Genomic DNA, 15,313 nt, shown 5'->3' with positions numbered 1-15,313 from the left:
CCAAGGATCCTTCTGTTATTTTTTTTCAGCTTTATTGAGATATACTTGACTTAAAACATTGTGCAAGTTTAAGGTATACAACCTGTTGATTTGATACACATATATTACAGTATTATTACCACTGCAGCGTTAGCTAACACCTTCATCACGTCACGAAATTCTCATTTCATTTTTGTGGTGAGAACGTTTAAGATCTACTTTCTTACCAATGTTCAAGTATATAAAACAATAACGTTAATTACAATCATTATGCTATGTGATAGATCACCAGAACTTATTCATCTTCTAGTTGCAAGTCTGTACCTTTGTCCAATATCTTCCTACTTCCCACACTCCTCAGGCCCTGGTAGCCACCATTCAACTCTCTGTTTCTATAAGTTTGGTTTTTTTAGATTCCAAACTAAATACTAATACGTGATCCTAATATTATATCCCATGATATAATACAGTATTTGTCTTTCTGTCTGACTTATGTCACTTAGCATAATGCCCTCAAGGTCCATCTATGTCCTATGGCAGGATTTCCTTTTTCTCATGGCTGAGTAATACTCCATTGTATATATATGTAGCTCATCTTCTTTATCCATTCATCTGTTAACAGACACTTAGGTTATTTCCATACCTTGGCTATTATGAATAATGCTGCAATAAACATAGAAGCACAGATAATCTCTTCAATATTCTGTTTTCATTTCTTTTGGGTATATACCCAGAAGTGGGATTACTAGATCACATGGTAGTTCAATTTTAAATTTTTTGAGGAGCCTCCATACTGTTTTCAATAGTGGTTGCACCAATTTCATTCCCACCAACAGTGCACAAGGGTTCCCTTTCCTCCACATCCTCACCAACACTTGTTATCTCTTATTTTGATGATATTAATCTCTTATCAGATATAAGACAAGTGAGATTACATCAAAGTAAAAAGCTTCTGCATAGCAAAGGAAACACTGAAAGGGTAAACAGCAACCTATGGAATAGGAGAAAATACCCCATATATCCGATAAGGGGTTATATCCAAAATATATAATGAACTCATATTACTCTAGCAAAAAACTAATAACAATTAAAAAATGGGCAAAGAATTGAACAGCTATTTATCCTAAGAAGATATACAAATGGCCAACAGATATATGAAAAAACACTCAATATCATTAATCATCAGTGAAATGCAAATCAAAACCATTATGATATATTATCTCACACCTGTTAGGATGGCTATTTTCAAAAAAACAAATGACAAGTATTAGTGAGGATGTGAAAAAAAGGGAATCCTTTTACATTGTTAATGGGAATGCAAAATTATGCAGCTGCTAAGGAAAACAGTATGGAGGTTCCTCAAAAATTAAAAATAGAAATAGCATATGATCCAGCATTTCCACTTCTAAGTATTTATCCAAAGGAATTGAAAACAGGATCTTGAAGAGATATTAGCACTCTCATGCGCACTGCAGCCCTACTGACAATATCCGAGATATGGAAATAGCCTAAATGACAATCAACGGTCGAATGGATTTTAAAATGTGTTGTACACATACAACAGAATAGTATCAGCCTTAAAAGAGAAGGAAATCCTATAACATGCAACAGTATGGATGAGAATATTATGCTGAGTAAATTAAGCCAGTCACAGAAGGACAAATACTGCATGGTTCCATTTATCAGAGGTATTTAGAATAGTCAAACTCACAGAAATAGATAATAGAATAGTGATTGCCAAGGGCTGAGGGGAAGAGGAAATGGGAAGTCGCTAATCAACACACATAAGATTTCAGTTATTCAAGATCAATAACTTCTAGAGATCTATTATACAACATGTGTCTATAGATAACAATACCTATATTGTACACTTAAAAATCTATTAAGAGGGTGTATCTCATGTTCAGTGTTCTTACCACACACATACACACAAATACACTTTAAAAAATTTTAAGGCTCATTACATAAAAATAAAAGGACTATATAACAACTGTGCACATAATGATGTTGCATCAAAATCCTTAAAGCAAGGGGTTTCCCTTGTGGCGCAGTGGTTGAGAGTCCTCCTGCCGATGCGGGGGACACGGGTTCGTGCCCCAGTCCGGGAAGATCCCACATGCCGCGGAGCAGCTGGGCCCATGAGCCATGGCCGCTGAGCCTGCGCATCCGGAGCCTGTGCTCCGCAACGGGAGAGGCCACAACAGTGAGAGGCTCGCGTATCGCAAAAAAAAAAAAAAAAAAAAAAAATGTTTAAAGCAAGAATTTACACAGCTAAAAGTAGATACAGACAAATCAGTTATAATGGAAGACTTTAGCACATTCCTCCTCTAGTAACTGAAAGCAAACAAAAACAGTAGAAATCTAAAAGATTAGAATAACACAATTAACAAGCTTTGCTTAACATACATAGAACCCCATATCTAACAAATATAATCAATCTTCTAAAATGCAACAAAAATAGAAAATACCTGGGAACAAATCTAATGAAAGATCTCAAAATCTGTATTAACATTATTTATAGAAATTAAGAACTAAATAAGTAGATATATATCATGTTCTTTGATCAGAAGACACAATATTTTAAAGATCTTAAAAGTTTTTATTTACTGCAATCACACTTATTGTCCAACTGAAAAGGAAAGGAATACAGTATGTATATAAATTTGGGGATGGGGACAAGTCTAAAATATAGGTTTTAAGAGAGACTGTGAGAAAGTGTGTCCAGCTCATTTAATAAAATAACTATAGTTGTTAAAAGTTCATAAATTTACTTTGTGAAGAAAATTAATCTTGACACTAATTATGAAAAATGTATCATACAGATTCTTATATAGAAAAGCAATTAGGTAATACAGTAGACTCAATTAATTATGGTTTTACAAAAGGTATAGAAGTATGCTTTAAATGCATATTTCTTTTATTAATGCTTCATGAAAACTGAAGGTATTTTAGTAAGGAAATAAGACAACACACCCAAGTGTGTGGCCTTCAACAGAAAAGAGTTGAAAGACCCTAGAGATGCAGCAAAAATAAATTGGAAAGTGTTGGTGCTCTGAAGTAGGCTGACTTGATTTTAACTTAATCTCTGAGCCTCAGTGTCTTCATCTGTAATCGTAAATTAATAATACCCATGTGCCTGGACTCCTTGAGGATTAAATAAACTATAATACTGAAGTCTGGTATATGTTAGTCTCTCTTTCCCTCCTCCCATAGACCAATACTATTAGGATATGCAGATCTAGACCCCCCTTCTTAAGCATCATATTTACACTTCTGCTAAAAAAAAAACCTTCACAGGAGAAAATTATACTTAATAGCTGGACTGTTGCTATTTGAACTGCTGGTTGAAAAGAAATCCCTCTCATTGAGATACAAGCAGCAGAGCCAACATTCTGTTGTGAAAATGTAGAAAACTGACTTCTATTCTTGCCTCCTTTCATCATACTTCTCAAGATAAGTAGTTTTGAGGATAGGGCAAAATTTGTTTCCATGAAACAATAAAGAGTTTTTAATCTGTTCAAATGCTTGGACCAATTTTGTTCCTGAAATCAGAAATGAGTACAGGCATTTAAAATAAATTTTAAATAAAACTGTGTATAAGGAATGAAACTATAAATCCCTTCTGTAAGCTAATTCTTGATTCCCTGTTAGTTTACACATATAGAATCAACTATATTTTAACCACTGTGGCCACAATAAACATTGTCAAACTAATAGAAAGAAATCAACCTGTAGACTGAGTTTAACAACAAGATGCAAGGTCAGACAAAGCTTTCAGAAAGAGAAGCTGACATTTATAGTAAGAGTAGCTGCTTCTACATCCAGAAGAAGAAACATCAACTCCCCTTGGAAAAAAACATTTTGGTGACCTTTTAGGTTTTGTAGATCGAAGACTCTTCTTGAACAAAAGGTTTATTTGACTTGCCAAAAAACTGTCCTTTCTCAGCCCCTTGGTGTGTGAAATTTGATGTTCAGTAAAGACAAAGTTACTGGAAAAAAGTTTCATAAGCAGCTATGAGTCTCCTGGTGGAAAACCTTTCTGAGACTCACCAATACTTGAACATCTCCAAAAAACTAATATAATCCTAATTTGGCAAGACAGAACCCCAAGGAACTTGAGAAACAAACACACTGTGTGGATGATAGAATTCTGAACTTGTGAGCTCACTCACAAGAACTGTACACCAGAACTGCAGTCTTTTTTTAGGAGAAGCCTAGTTCTACAGACAGCATTTAGCTGATGCTGAAATTCCTTATGACTCAACTCAGCTATCTCAGCACTGCAGGCGTGCTATGAGACATTTACAAGAAAGAAAATGGTGCCACTCGTAAGTAAAAGCACACAGTCCAGGCCAATTTTAGTGTGAAGCACTTGGCATCTATGGCTGTTAGGAGTTTTCTATCTTCAATAAGGTGAATTTGAGTTCTTGACATCAGTGCAACCCAGGGGGTTTTAAGTGCACACTTGGCCTCTGGTTCATTCAGAAAGCTGTAGGACAGGAAACAGGACTGGTCAGCAGGACAGATTCAGATATTTCTCTTCAGTGGGAGCTCTCAAAGAAGTCTTCATGGTAGCCTCACCCCAGGTGACAACTCAGGAGCAAAGAAAGAAGATGCACATCACATAAATGCAGAAGCCACTCTGGCTTAGAAGATCCATAACCCATGGAAACTTCTGCAAGGGAAATGACACTTAAGAGAGTCACTTTACTTCAGGAAGCCCAAAGTCAAGGCATCCCCCTCAGGAAGAACTTAGCTCACTTACAATTTCTTCCTCTCGGATGCAATTAGGCAATCACCAAGCAACTTGCCTAGTAACATCATGGTCACACAACACTAGCAGGTTTCTAAGGGAAGAGAGCTAGAAGGTTAACTGAGGGTCAAATTCCATGAAGAAGGGGTAAGTTTTGCTAAACAGCAGTGTGGTGGCTTTGACTGTGTACCCAGATTTCTGAATCCTCCAGATACAAGAAGTCTCATTTCTGGCTTCAACAGTGAGGCAAAAACATCTAGTCCTGGTATTTGGCCCAAATAAATAGCCGATGGGCTTATCGTTGGAAGAGAAACTCCAGGGTAGGAAGAAAATAATCTTCTTATAAGCAAGATGAGGTCATGGAGTCACATTAATTTAAATATTAAAAGAGATATGGCTTTATACATACCCAAGCAAAGAATCAGTTATATAAAGAAAGAATATGAAATTGACAACCAGTTTTGTATAGATATATTGATACTATCTCTTCCGGAAATAATCTGCATCTCTATCACTTCTGATTTTATAACCTCCTTTCTGCAACTACCCCTGTTACTGTGCTTGGTCATAACAATCTCTCCTACATGAATGGGAATTCTCTAATAAAATATAAGAAAATAGAGCATATTATAAATTAAAATCCAGTTACTGAATAAGTAAGTCACAATTTCTCAGTTTCTTAAGAATGATAATGCTTTAAGGTCTTCTCACTCCAAATATTCTAGGTTTCTACAACTGTTGCTTGTAACTTTTTTCCTTTAAAATATAGCCAGTCCTTGAGTCCTTCAGCCCCATTTCTCAGACAATATGTGCAAGAGACGTGAACTAATCTTAACTTTAATCTGTGAAAAATATAATCAAGAATAAAAGCCTTAGAACACTCCCAGAAAAATAACATTGAATTATCTTCACGTTAGTATTAAAAAAAAAAAACAGAAGCAAACAAAACTTTATACGTTAATTCAGAAAACTAAAAGCTGGGAGTTACGTCAGCATCATGGCAGCATAAGGTGTCCTGCTTTTCTGCCTCCCCCTTTTAACAACTAAAATTTGGCATCCACCCATGAACAAAAGTGCCTCTGTGGAAGTTGTGGGATCCAGCACCATATGCCAAGGGTCCCGGAAGGAGTCTTGCCCACCTATGTATCTGGTAATAAGCAGACAGTACAGTTCCTCAGTACAGGCTGTGGAATAAGCAGGAGCCAGTGAACTAATCCCAGCTCTTCTCAGCTATGGTTGAAGAAAATCTGGATACTGCTGACTTGGGCAGACACCCACAGACAAGAGAGCCCTGTAGAATCCAGTCTTCCTGAGGAGAGGCTCAAGCACTTCATTGGAGCAAAAATATATATGAGTTTGGATGCACTAGAGAGAGTAAGAGGAACTTTGTCAACACCACCCTATCCCCAAGGTGGCACAGTGAGAGCCTGAACTAGCCAGTGGCAACCTCTCCCATGGGGGAAAAGGAGAATGATGAGTGTGTGCCTGGCATCCCCAGCTATGCAGGACATTGCTGGAAAAAACAATTTCTTTCCCACAGCACTCAGAGCTCTGCGGTGCGACCTCCATGACTGGGGCAGGTAGGAGATTGAGAAAGAGGCAAATAAGAATATCAGAGGGCATTGAAAGGATGCAGTTCCTTCTGGTTGTGCTCAGGACTCTGGCAGGAAACCTGCCTACCAGCTGCTGAGAAAACCACCCAAGGATCCCTCCACTTGGCCTGCAGGCACTCTTGACACCTCCTGAGTGTTAAACTCACACCTCTCCCGACTCTGCAGCTGGCTCCTTTTTCATGTTCCTTAGTGTGGCAGTAAGAGTGAGTTCTAGTAGATAAGGAGCTCATGTGAAAAAGAGGCCAGGGTCTGTGGGTCTGTCTAGAAAAGACATACAAGCTTAATAATTCTGCCACAGCGGGAGCAAGAAGCATGAAGCAGGTGTATCCATATAAGGTCAGAGAAAACCCCAGATATAAGCAGGATGAATGAAGAATATATCCCACCTGAAGGCAACCTGAAATGCAAAAACTGCAACACAAAACTTCAAGGAACATGAAGAATCAAGGAAACATGAATAAGAATAACATGAAATATCACCAAAAAATCTCAATAGTCCTCCAGTAACCAAACTCTAACAGAATTCTACGATTTACCTGATAAAGAATTCAGAATAGCTGTTTTGTGGAAACTCGATGAGGTACAAGAAAATACAGAAATACAATTCAATGAAATCAGGATAAAAATACATGAAAAACATGAGAAGATTAACAAAGAGATAAAAATGATTAAAAGAACAAAACAAATTCTGGAACTGAAGAATTCAATGAATGAAATGAAAACTGCAATAGAGTATCAACATCAGAACAGACCAAACAGAAGACAGAACAGTGAGTTAGATAGGAACTCTGAAATACGCTGTCAGAGGAGAAAGAAGAAGAAAGAATGAAAAAGAGTGAAGAAAGTCTATGTGATTTATATGAAAATATCAAATGATCAAATAAGAGAATCACCGGAGTTCTATGAAAAGAGAGGGAGAAAGGACAGAAAGTTTATTTAAAGAAATAATAGCTGAGAACTTCCAAACCTATGAAGAGATTTGGACATGCAAGTTCACAAAGCTAATAAATCACCCCATTACTGTAATTGAAAAATGCCTTCCCTAAGACACACTATAATGAAACTTAAAAATCAAAGACAGAGAGAATCCTAAAAGCAGCAAAAAAAAAAAAAGGACTGTAACATATAAGGAACCCCCATTACTGTATCGACTACAGTAATCAAAACAGTATGGTACAGGAATAAAGACTAATATACACAGCAATGGAACAGATTGACCATAAGTAAACCCATGCATATACTGTCAATTAATATTTGACAAGGAAGCCAAGAATACTTAGGGGGAAAAATAATGTCTTCAATAAATGGTGTCAGGAAAACTGGATATTTACATGAAATTGGACTTCTATCTTACACCACTCACAAAAATTAACTTAAAATGGATTAAAGACTTAAATATAAGACCTGATGCCATAAAACCCCTAGAAGAAAACTTAGGGAATAAGCTCCTTGACCCTCATCATGGCAATGATTTTTTGGATTGTAACACCAAAAGCACAAGCAACAAAAGCAAAAACCAACAAGTGAGACTACATCAAACTATTGATAAAAAGCTTCTGCACAACATAGGAAACAATCAACAAAATGAAAAGGCAACCTATGCAACGGGAGAAAATATTTGCAGATCATCTATTAGGTGAAATCTTAATATCCAAAATGTATAAAGAACTCATACAACTCAATAACGAAAAAAAAACTGATTAAAAAATGGGTAGAGGAACAATAAATATTTTTCAAAAGAATACATCCAAATGGCCAACAGGTACATGAAAAGACACCCAATATCACTAATCATCAGGGAAATAAAATCAAATCCACAGTAAGATATCCCTCCATACCTATTAGAAAGGTTATCATCAAGAAGACAAAAGAAAACAAATGTTGGTGAGGATGTGGAGGAAAGGGAACCCTTGTGCACTGTTAGTGGGAATGTAAATAAATTGGTGGAGCCACTATGAAAAACACTATGGAGGTTTCTCAAAAAATTTAAAATACCGCTACCATATGATCCAGCAATCCCACTTCTGGGTACATATTCCAAAGGAAATGAAAACAGAATATTGAAGAGATATCTACACATCTATGTTTACTGAAGCATTATGCACAATAGCCAAGGTATGGAAACAACCTAAGTGTCCATCAACAGATGAATGGATAAAGAAGACATGCTACACACACATATATATATATGTATATAAATATATATATATATAAATCCTGCCATTTGTGACAACACAGATGGACCTTGAAGGCATTATGCTAAGTGAGATAAGTCAGACAAAGACAAATACTTTATTATATCACTTGTATGGGGAATCTAAAAAAGCCAAACTTGTAAAAACAGAGAGTAGAATGGTGATTAACAGGGGCTTGGGGGTGGGGGAATTAGAGAGATGTTGGACAAAGTATACAAACTTGCAACTAGAAGATGAATAAGTTCTGCAGTTCTAATGCATAGCATAGTTATTATAGTCAATACTGTATCATATAATTCAAAGTTGCTAAGAAACTAGATCTTAAACGTTCTCACCACAAGAATGAAATAATAATTATGTGACTTGATAGAGGTGTTAAATAACACTATGGTGTTAATCAGGGGATAATCATATTGCAATATAATAATGTATTGATACATCGTATATCTTAAACTTACAAAATGTTAATTACATCTCAAAAAAAAGAAACAACAAGAAGTAAAAGTATAGTATAATTTTTGAATGGATAGAAAATCATTAAGGCAATATCAAAATTACCGAAGGAGCTAAATTAATACATTTCCTTGCCAGGAAATGATGCACATTAGAAATCTATTCTACTATGTTGGCATATGCAAATAATGAAAACCACAGAAATTCTGTGTTAGTTATAGACCAAATATAAGGAAGTAAGGCAGAGGGAATACTCTTAACATGCTTTAAACATGCAGCATCAATTAAGTTGTGGTTATAACTTCATTCTTTGTAGACAATTGGCAGCACAAGGATTCTTGGCAGAATTTCTCACTGCCAATAAAGAACATCATTACATATTATCAGTGTTTGTTAGTTAGGTGGAAAGGAGTTCTAAAGAAAAATCATAGTAGGAAATTTCATCCAAATTGACCTTTTACTCTCTGCTTCCCCAGCTCAGTTTCTTGCTATTAGTTACTTAGTTGTTTGAAGAAACAGGATATGGCCTCAATTCACTGAATAATACCATGATTAAAGCTCTGAGAAATGGTGTCCAGTAAGATTCTGCTCTTCAGACAGAACAGCCAACATTTAGCTGGATTAGAAGCAGAAATCCCCTACCATGAAGAATCGAAGTGGCCCTTACCATGTTGCGCAGCTTGGCACCTAAAATGATTCCTCAGACAAAAGGAAAATCTACAGGAAGGTTTACAGATATCATCTCAAATACCAACAGGAAAAATTATGGATTAAAATAAGAGGAAAAAGTCTTTTGCAGGTTTAATATCTGCCTAACTAACAAACACATTAACAGAAGGTAGATTTATATGATTAAAAAAAACACACATGTATATAAACTTTATAATTATTCCATATTTTGAAAATCTATTAGGGCACAAATATAATCACATATAAAATTTCTCTGTAATGAAAAAGAATATAAAAAAAGAACGTATATATGTGTATAACTGAGTCACTTTGCTGTACAGCAGAAATTAGCACAATATTGTAAATCAACTATACTTCAATAAAAATTTTTTTTCCTATGGAAACAAGCAAGCACATCTTGCATTCAACTTAAATTAGTTTAAAATCATCTTACCTGTGTAAAAAGTATAAACTGAGCAAATTGCCAGGGAAGCATAAAAGCAACATTGGAAAGGCACAGTGCAATAAAATGCTTTTTACTATTGTTCGATGTCCTTAATGGAGAGAATTGACACCAGTAAGTTTTACTATAAAAGTAGCCTATCATTAAACTGAATGACTAGTTGCAAAATGCTAAAATCTATTGATCCCCTTACCTTTGATGTTAGATAACAAAATATAGTTAACTTTTAAAAGCTCATTAAGAAGAACTTAAAATATTTGGGTTATAAAAATGTTTATAATAAAACAAACAAAATTAGAGCTTTAAATAAAGTATTGTATCTAGTTTATCAGTAGGTATCTTAAACATATAGCACAGGGAATTCAAGTCATTATTTTGTAAACTTTTAATGGAGTATATAATCTGTAAAAATAATGAATCACTATTCTGCATACCTGAAACTAATAAAATATTGTAAATCAACTATATTCAACTAAAAATTTATTTTTCTTTAACTATGCATGACATTAGAAATTTAATACTCCAGCAAGAATGTCAGAAAGTAGAATCTGAACTGACCTTGCATACCTCGAGATATTTATACTACATGAGCAGCAATAACTTTCAAATACCACCGCTTTTACGTTTCAAAAAGCAATGAAGAAAAGTATAAGTGCTGGTGAAATAATAAGCTAACGACTATGAGAAAAACCTAAAGAGATTTTAAACAATGACTTTAAAGAAATAATTCTGGAATACAGTTAAACTAATGCATATTGAAGTTTAAACCATCCATTCTGCAATCATGAGATTTATCAGTAACCAATACCTTTTACCACACAGATTTTATTACCTTTTAGAATATGAAAAAAAGAAATGCACGTATTTTGTGTAAATTATAAAACTGTAACTCTTCTTTTTATAAAGGTTGTATTGGATTTCCATAAATTCTTGTACTGTGGTATATACATTTTCAAAAGCAAAATTTTTAATGATCATATTGTTTAATAATATCACAAAATATATTCACTAAGTACTCAGTTATATTTATAAAATAAAAATTACTTTTGGCTAAGGAATGGAGTATAACACATGCACTCAAGGATACAATTCTAAATGTTCTAATTAACATATTTAATTCCATGAACTCTCTGATTGGTTAGACTAATATCACTTCAAAAAATAAAAATGGAAAATAAACCATCTTTCTAGAAATTTAACTGGGAATGAGTGGGGATAAACAGGCAGCTTCCTCTACCATAATCTTTGAGAGAAGATAAGGTTTAGAGCAAAGATATAGAAATCGGGATAAGGATCAGATTCCCAAATCCATATTCAATCCAAAAATAAACTTTCATGTAGGTTAACAAACCACAAGGTAGTCTGCACCTTTCTAGAGGTTGGTAGTCACGCCAGTATGCCTTTATTTACCTTCCTTAAGCTAACATATAAGGGCCTTAAATGTCTACATGGCAGTGTGCTAAGTGCTCCATGGTTAAAGAGATAAATGTGGCACGGTCTCTGTTTCCAGTGGCATTTTAATACATTAAGTGTATGTTTAGACATTTGTGTATGTATGCTTTATTAACAAATTTACAGTTTTAAGAAAGAAAGAAGACATGTACACAAATGATCTTAATATAGGCAAAATCTGATGGGTACTAGTAAGTGAACTACGAGTTTCTCTGGGAGTTTGGAGGGAACAGTGATCACTCTCTCAATAAGAGATCTCATGAACATTCTATGAACCTATCTCTATGGTAAAGTTATTTATAGTATTCTACTATTTATGTTTTTGTTGTTGTTCCTCAGACTTTTAAAATTTCTGAAATGCTTATAAAATTAATCCCAACCAAAAAATGTGTCCAGGAAAAACAGTTGAGATGAAACTTTGGCTGAGTTTCTAGAAACATCTGTAGTTCTGATATAGTCATAAACATATGAATATAGATACTCCTTATCTATCCAACCTAGCATTTCCCAAATTTATTTGTGCATAGAACACTTTTTTTTTTATGCTTCATCAAAACCATAGGATGGACAACAATGAGTCAGAGTACATAAGCATTGAGGGAAAAAAGTAATACTTTCTCAAAAACCTTTGCATCTTTACCAAATATATATGAACACATACATATTGGTTTATTAAAACATAACAGTTATGTAAAACCTGTAGCCTAGACTCTTAAGTGGAAAACGATTTTTTACATAGCAATTTTAGATTCTTTTTAAACTGGACACACTATTTTTGAAGTAATTTTTTAAAATAGAGTCCAAATATAGTAATTATAATGATAGGTTGAAGTAATTTTGAGAAACTTACAATTTAGCTAGTTTTGTTTTATAAATAAAAATTACCTGAGAATCACAGTTAAGATGTACATCTGAAGTACAAGAAATGGATATGAAAAACTTTCCCGGAGAGGTGGTGTCCACATCACCCGAGTAGCCTGAAATCAATAAAATGCTTACCTCACTCTATGTTCCATTGCAATAAACACAATTAATTTAAAAAATCATGGGTGGGCTGGTTTTAGTAATTTTAATACTAGGCTCATTTATTTCTGGATACCTGGTATAGCTCCTCAGTTTTTGGAGTTCTCTTACAGCACATAGCCATTAGGTAGAGAGCCATTAACTAGCAAGTCCAGAAACAAGTGAAAGATAGATCAGGCCAAACGTAAGGACACTCGAAGGACAAACAAGATGATAGGGTTAGGAGCAGTGAGAATTCTGGGAAAGACAAACCAGATCCACATTCCAGCTCTTCAGTGATGACCCTGGGCAACCCAGGGCTTTGGGATTTATACATGCTCAGAAAAATATCTAAACAAATGTCACCTAGGGCATTCACAAACACCAAATGTTTACACATGACAAGTTTAATGTGTATAGACACTCACTACAAGTAATTAAGACTGTCTCTGAATTTGTGAAATATACCTTTGAAAGAGTTAACTATAAATTTCTAAAAACAACTAGAAGTATTTGGGATTCACTGATATGATGTATACAATGAAAGTATTAATTAAATTTTCATATAGACTTTAAAACTATTTCTAAAACATATGGGTGGGAATATTATAAAATTTTATATCAAGAATTCTGAAATTCTAGAAAGAATCTAAACTCTTACAACTTTGCAAGAGTCTTAAAATTTATTGCTCTTCTTCCAGGAAACCAAAACCGTAAACCTCGGAAGGTGAGTTACGGTATGTATAAGAAGGTCAACTCATAGTGTCAGTCATCTGGCATACTCAAAGAAAAGGTCTTGTGTTTATACTAATACACTGGTGACTGACAATGTATTTGTTTGCTTTAAGTTAATATATTTAAGATACTTATGTATAATTTTTATGATTCCCTTGTCTGATTTTTTAAAATTAACCAAGTATCTACCTTTCCCAATAGTAATGGATAGAGACTTCCACCCTATATAATCTGTGCCATAACATACTACATATTTTGCTTCCAAAAACTAGCAGTCAGATTCTTCCACTTTTCTTGGCCATATCCTCAGCATCTAACACAGACTCTGGCACACGTTTTGTACTTGATATTTTGTTGAATGAATCTATCATATTCTAAGTAAGTTTCCATGAACTCTTTTTAGGTGGACCATGTCTTATTGGGCTGAGTTAGTAAGTTAATTTGTATTTTGAATTCAGCATTTTGTGTAATTAAAAAGGCAGCATGATGTAACAGAAAGAAGTAAGGTTTTAGAGCCAGAAAGATGTAGAAGAGGAAACCCAGCTTCATCATGGTGTGAATGTGGAATCTTGAGTACGTAACTTATCCTCTCCAAATTTCAATTTCATATCTTCTACTGTGAGGATAACAGCCACCTCCCTAAAAATTTTGGTGGGAGTGAGATAATGTACATAAAGTGCCTAAACTCAACTAATATAGTACTTCCTTTTTCTATAAAATATATGTAACATATATACATTCTAAAACCAGGCAAGATAGCTCACACCATAAATTCTAATTATTATGTAAAAATGTGGATCAACATGATTAAAACATCAACTTACAACACAAGGTTCTTTAAAATACTGTCAAATCCTAAGTAATATACAATTAAATACTGTTTTGATGAATAAGTTTCCTTGTTCCTATGCCACCCCTTCTATTTGTACAAATTATTTTCTAGAAAACAAACCTCTCCATGGTTGAAAAAGTAGCATAATACTGTAATTAGACCTCCAAGTTGAGTCCCACTGTAAAAAAAAATGTATACAATCAAAATTCATGTAAAATATAGTGAGTTTTTCACAAAATTATCTTAGATTTTTAAAATGTCATAGTACTAAACCATATAAAATAACAGTAAAAATTTCAGAAGTACCCATGTAGTTGATGTTTTATTCTTGAATGTAAAAGCATACAAAGTGTACATACAAAGTAATCTGAATGTCACTAATTTTATATTTAAAATATTTTCTATGTAAAATATTATATGTGAACATAAAATAATTTTTAACGAACAGGCCAGCACTTTAGAGTTTATACTGTATTCTTTGAATATTCTGAGTGGAGGCAAATTTTTGTCATTCCAAATTGGATTTCAGTGACTGAGAGATGAAGAGTCTAACAGTTTCATTTAGCGGTAACTGAACCATCTAAACTACTGCAAATATTCTTTTGTTGAGTCCCAAGAAACAACAATGTAGAATACAAAACTGAGATCAAGGATGGCTGATTATTATCAAAGATTAAAAACCACTTCTTAAAGTTGCCTTTTCTTTAAAGTATTGTTCATCATTATATACACAGCTTCAGACTCGGAAGACAATAAATATTGGTTGAATGATTGAAAAAAGGAAAGAATGAGTTTAACAAAACAAGCAGAGGAAAGCCAATGGGAAGTAATTTACCTTTAACAGTTTTCACTAAGGGAAGTTCAAAGGACGCACATCAGAAAAGAAGAAATTGAAAGGAGGAAGGTGTGAGAAGCAAGAACAAATGCTGCATATAGAAACTAGGAACATGTGGATAAATCTAAGGAAGATTTGACAACAAAAAATAACAGTGATGACTGCTGTGGAGGGGTACTAGAAGTACTAAATTATGGTAATAATTACAAGATGCTAGGGGCTGTTTTGAAGTAAAGTGTTCTGAAATTCCTTGTACTGATCAAAAAGAAGAGGAAAGATATCAATTAATTTTAGACTTGATCAAGTTAGATATGCATGTTAACATTTTATCA

General features: G+C 34.2%; 1 protein-coding gene across 1 annotated transcript in view; it reads right to left on the bottom strand.

Annotated features, from left to right (window-relative positions):
• DPY19L2 (dpy-19 like 2) overlaps positions 1–15,313 on the bottom strand; it is an 87,127-nt gene that overhangs the window by 47,922 nt on the left and 23,892 nt on the right. Inside the window, exons 7-9 of the mRNA XM_060156028.1 lie at positions 14,267–14,324; positions 12,463–12,554; positions 10,117–10,216 (exon numbers count right to left, since the gene is read on the bottom strand). Coding sequence (XP_060012011.1) covers positions 10,117–10,216; positions 12,463–12,554; positions 14,267–14,324 — 250 coding nt within the window. The remainder of the gene's footprint in view (positions 1–10,116; positions 10,217–12,462; positions 12,555–14,266; positions 14,325–15,313) is intronic.

The sequence above is a fragment of the Lagenorhynchus albirostris genome, chromosome 8, assembly GCF_949774975.1.
Source record: "Lagenorhynchus albirostris chromosome 8, mLagAlb1.1, whole genome shotgun sequence".
Classification (NCBI taxonomy): Eukaryota; Metazoa; Chordata; class Mammalia; order Artiodactyla; family Delphinidae; genus Lagenorhynchus; species Lagenorhynchus albirostris.
Note: the sequence above shows the minus strand (reverse complement) of the source record. Positions and strands in the feature narration are given on the sequence as shown.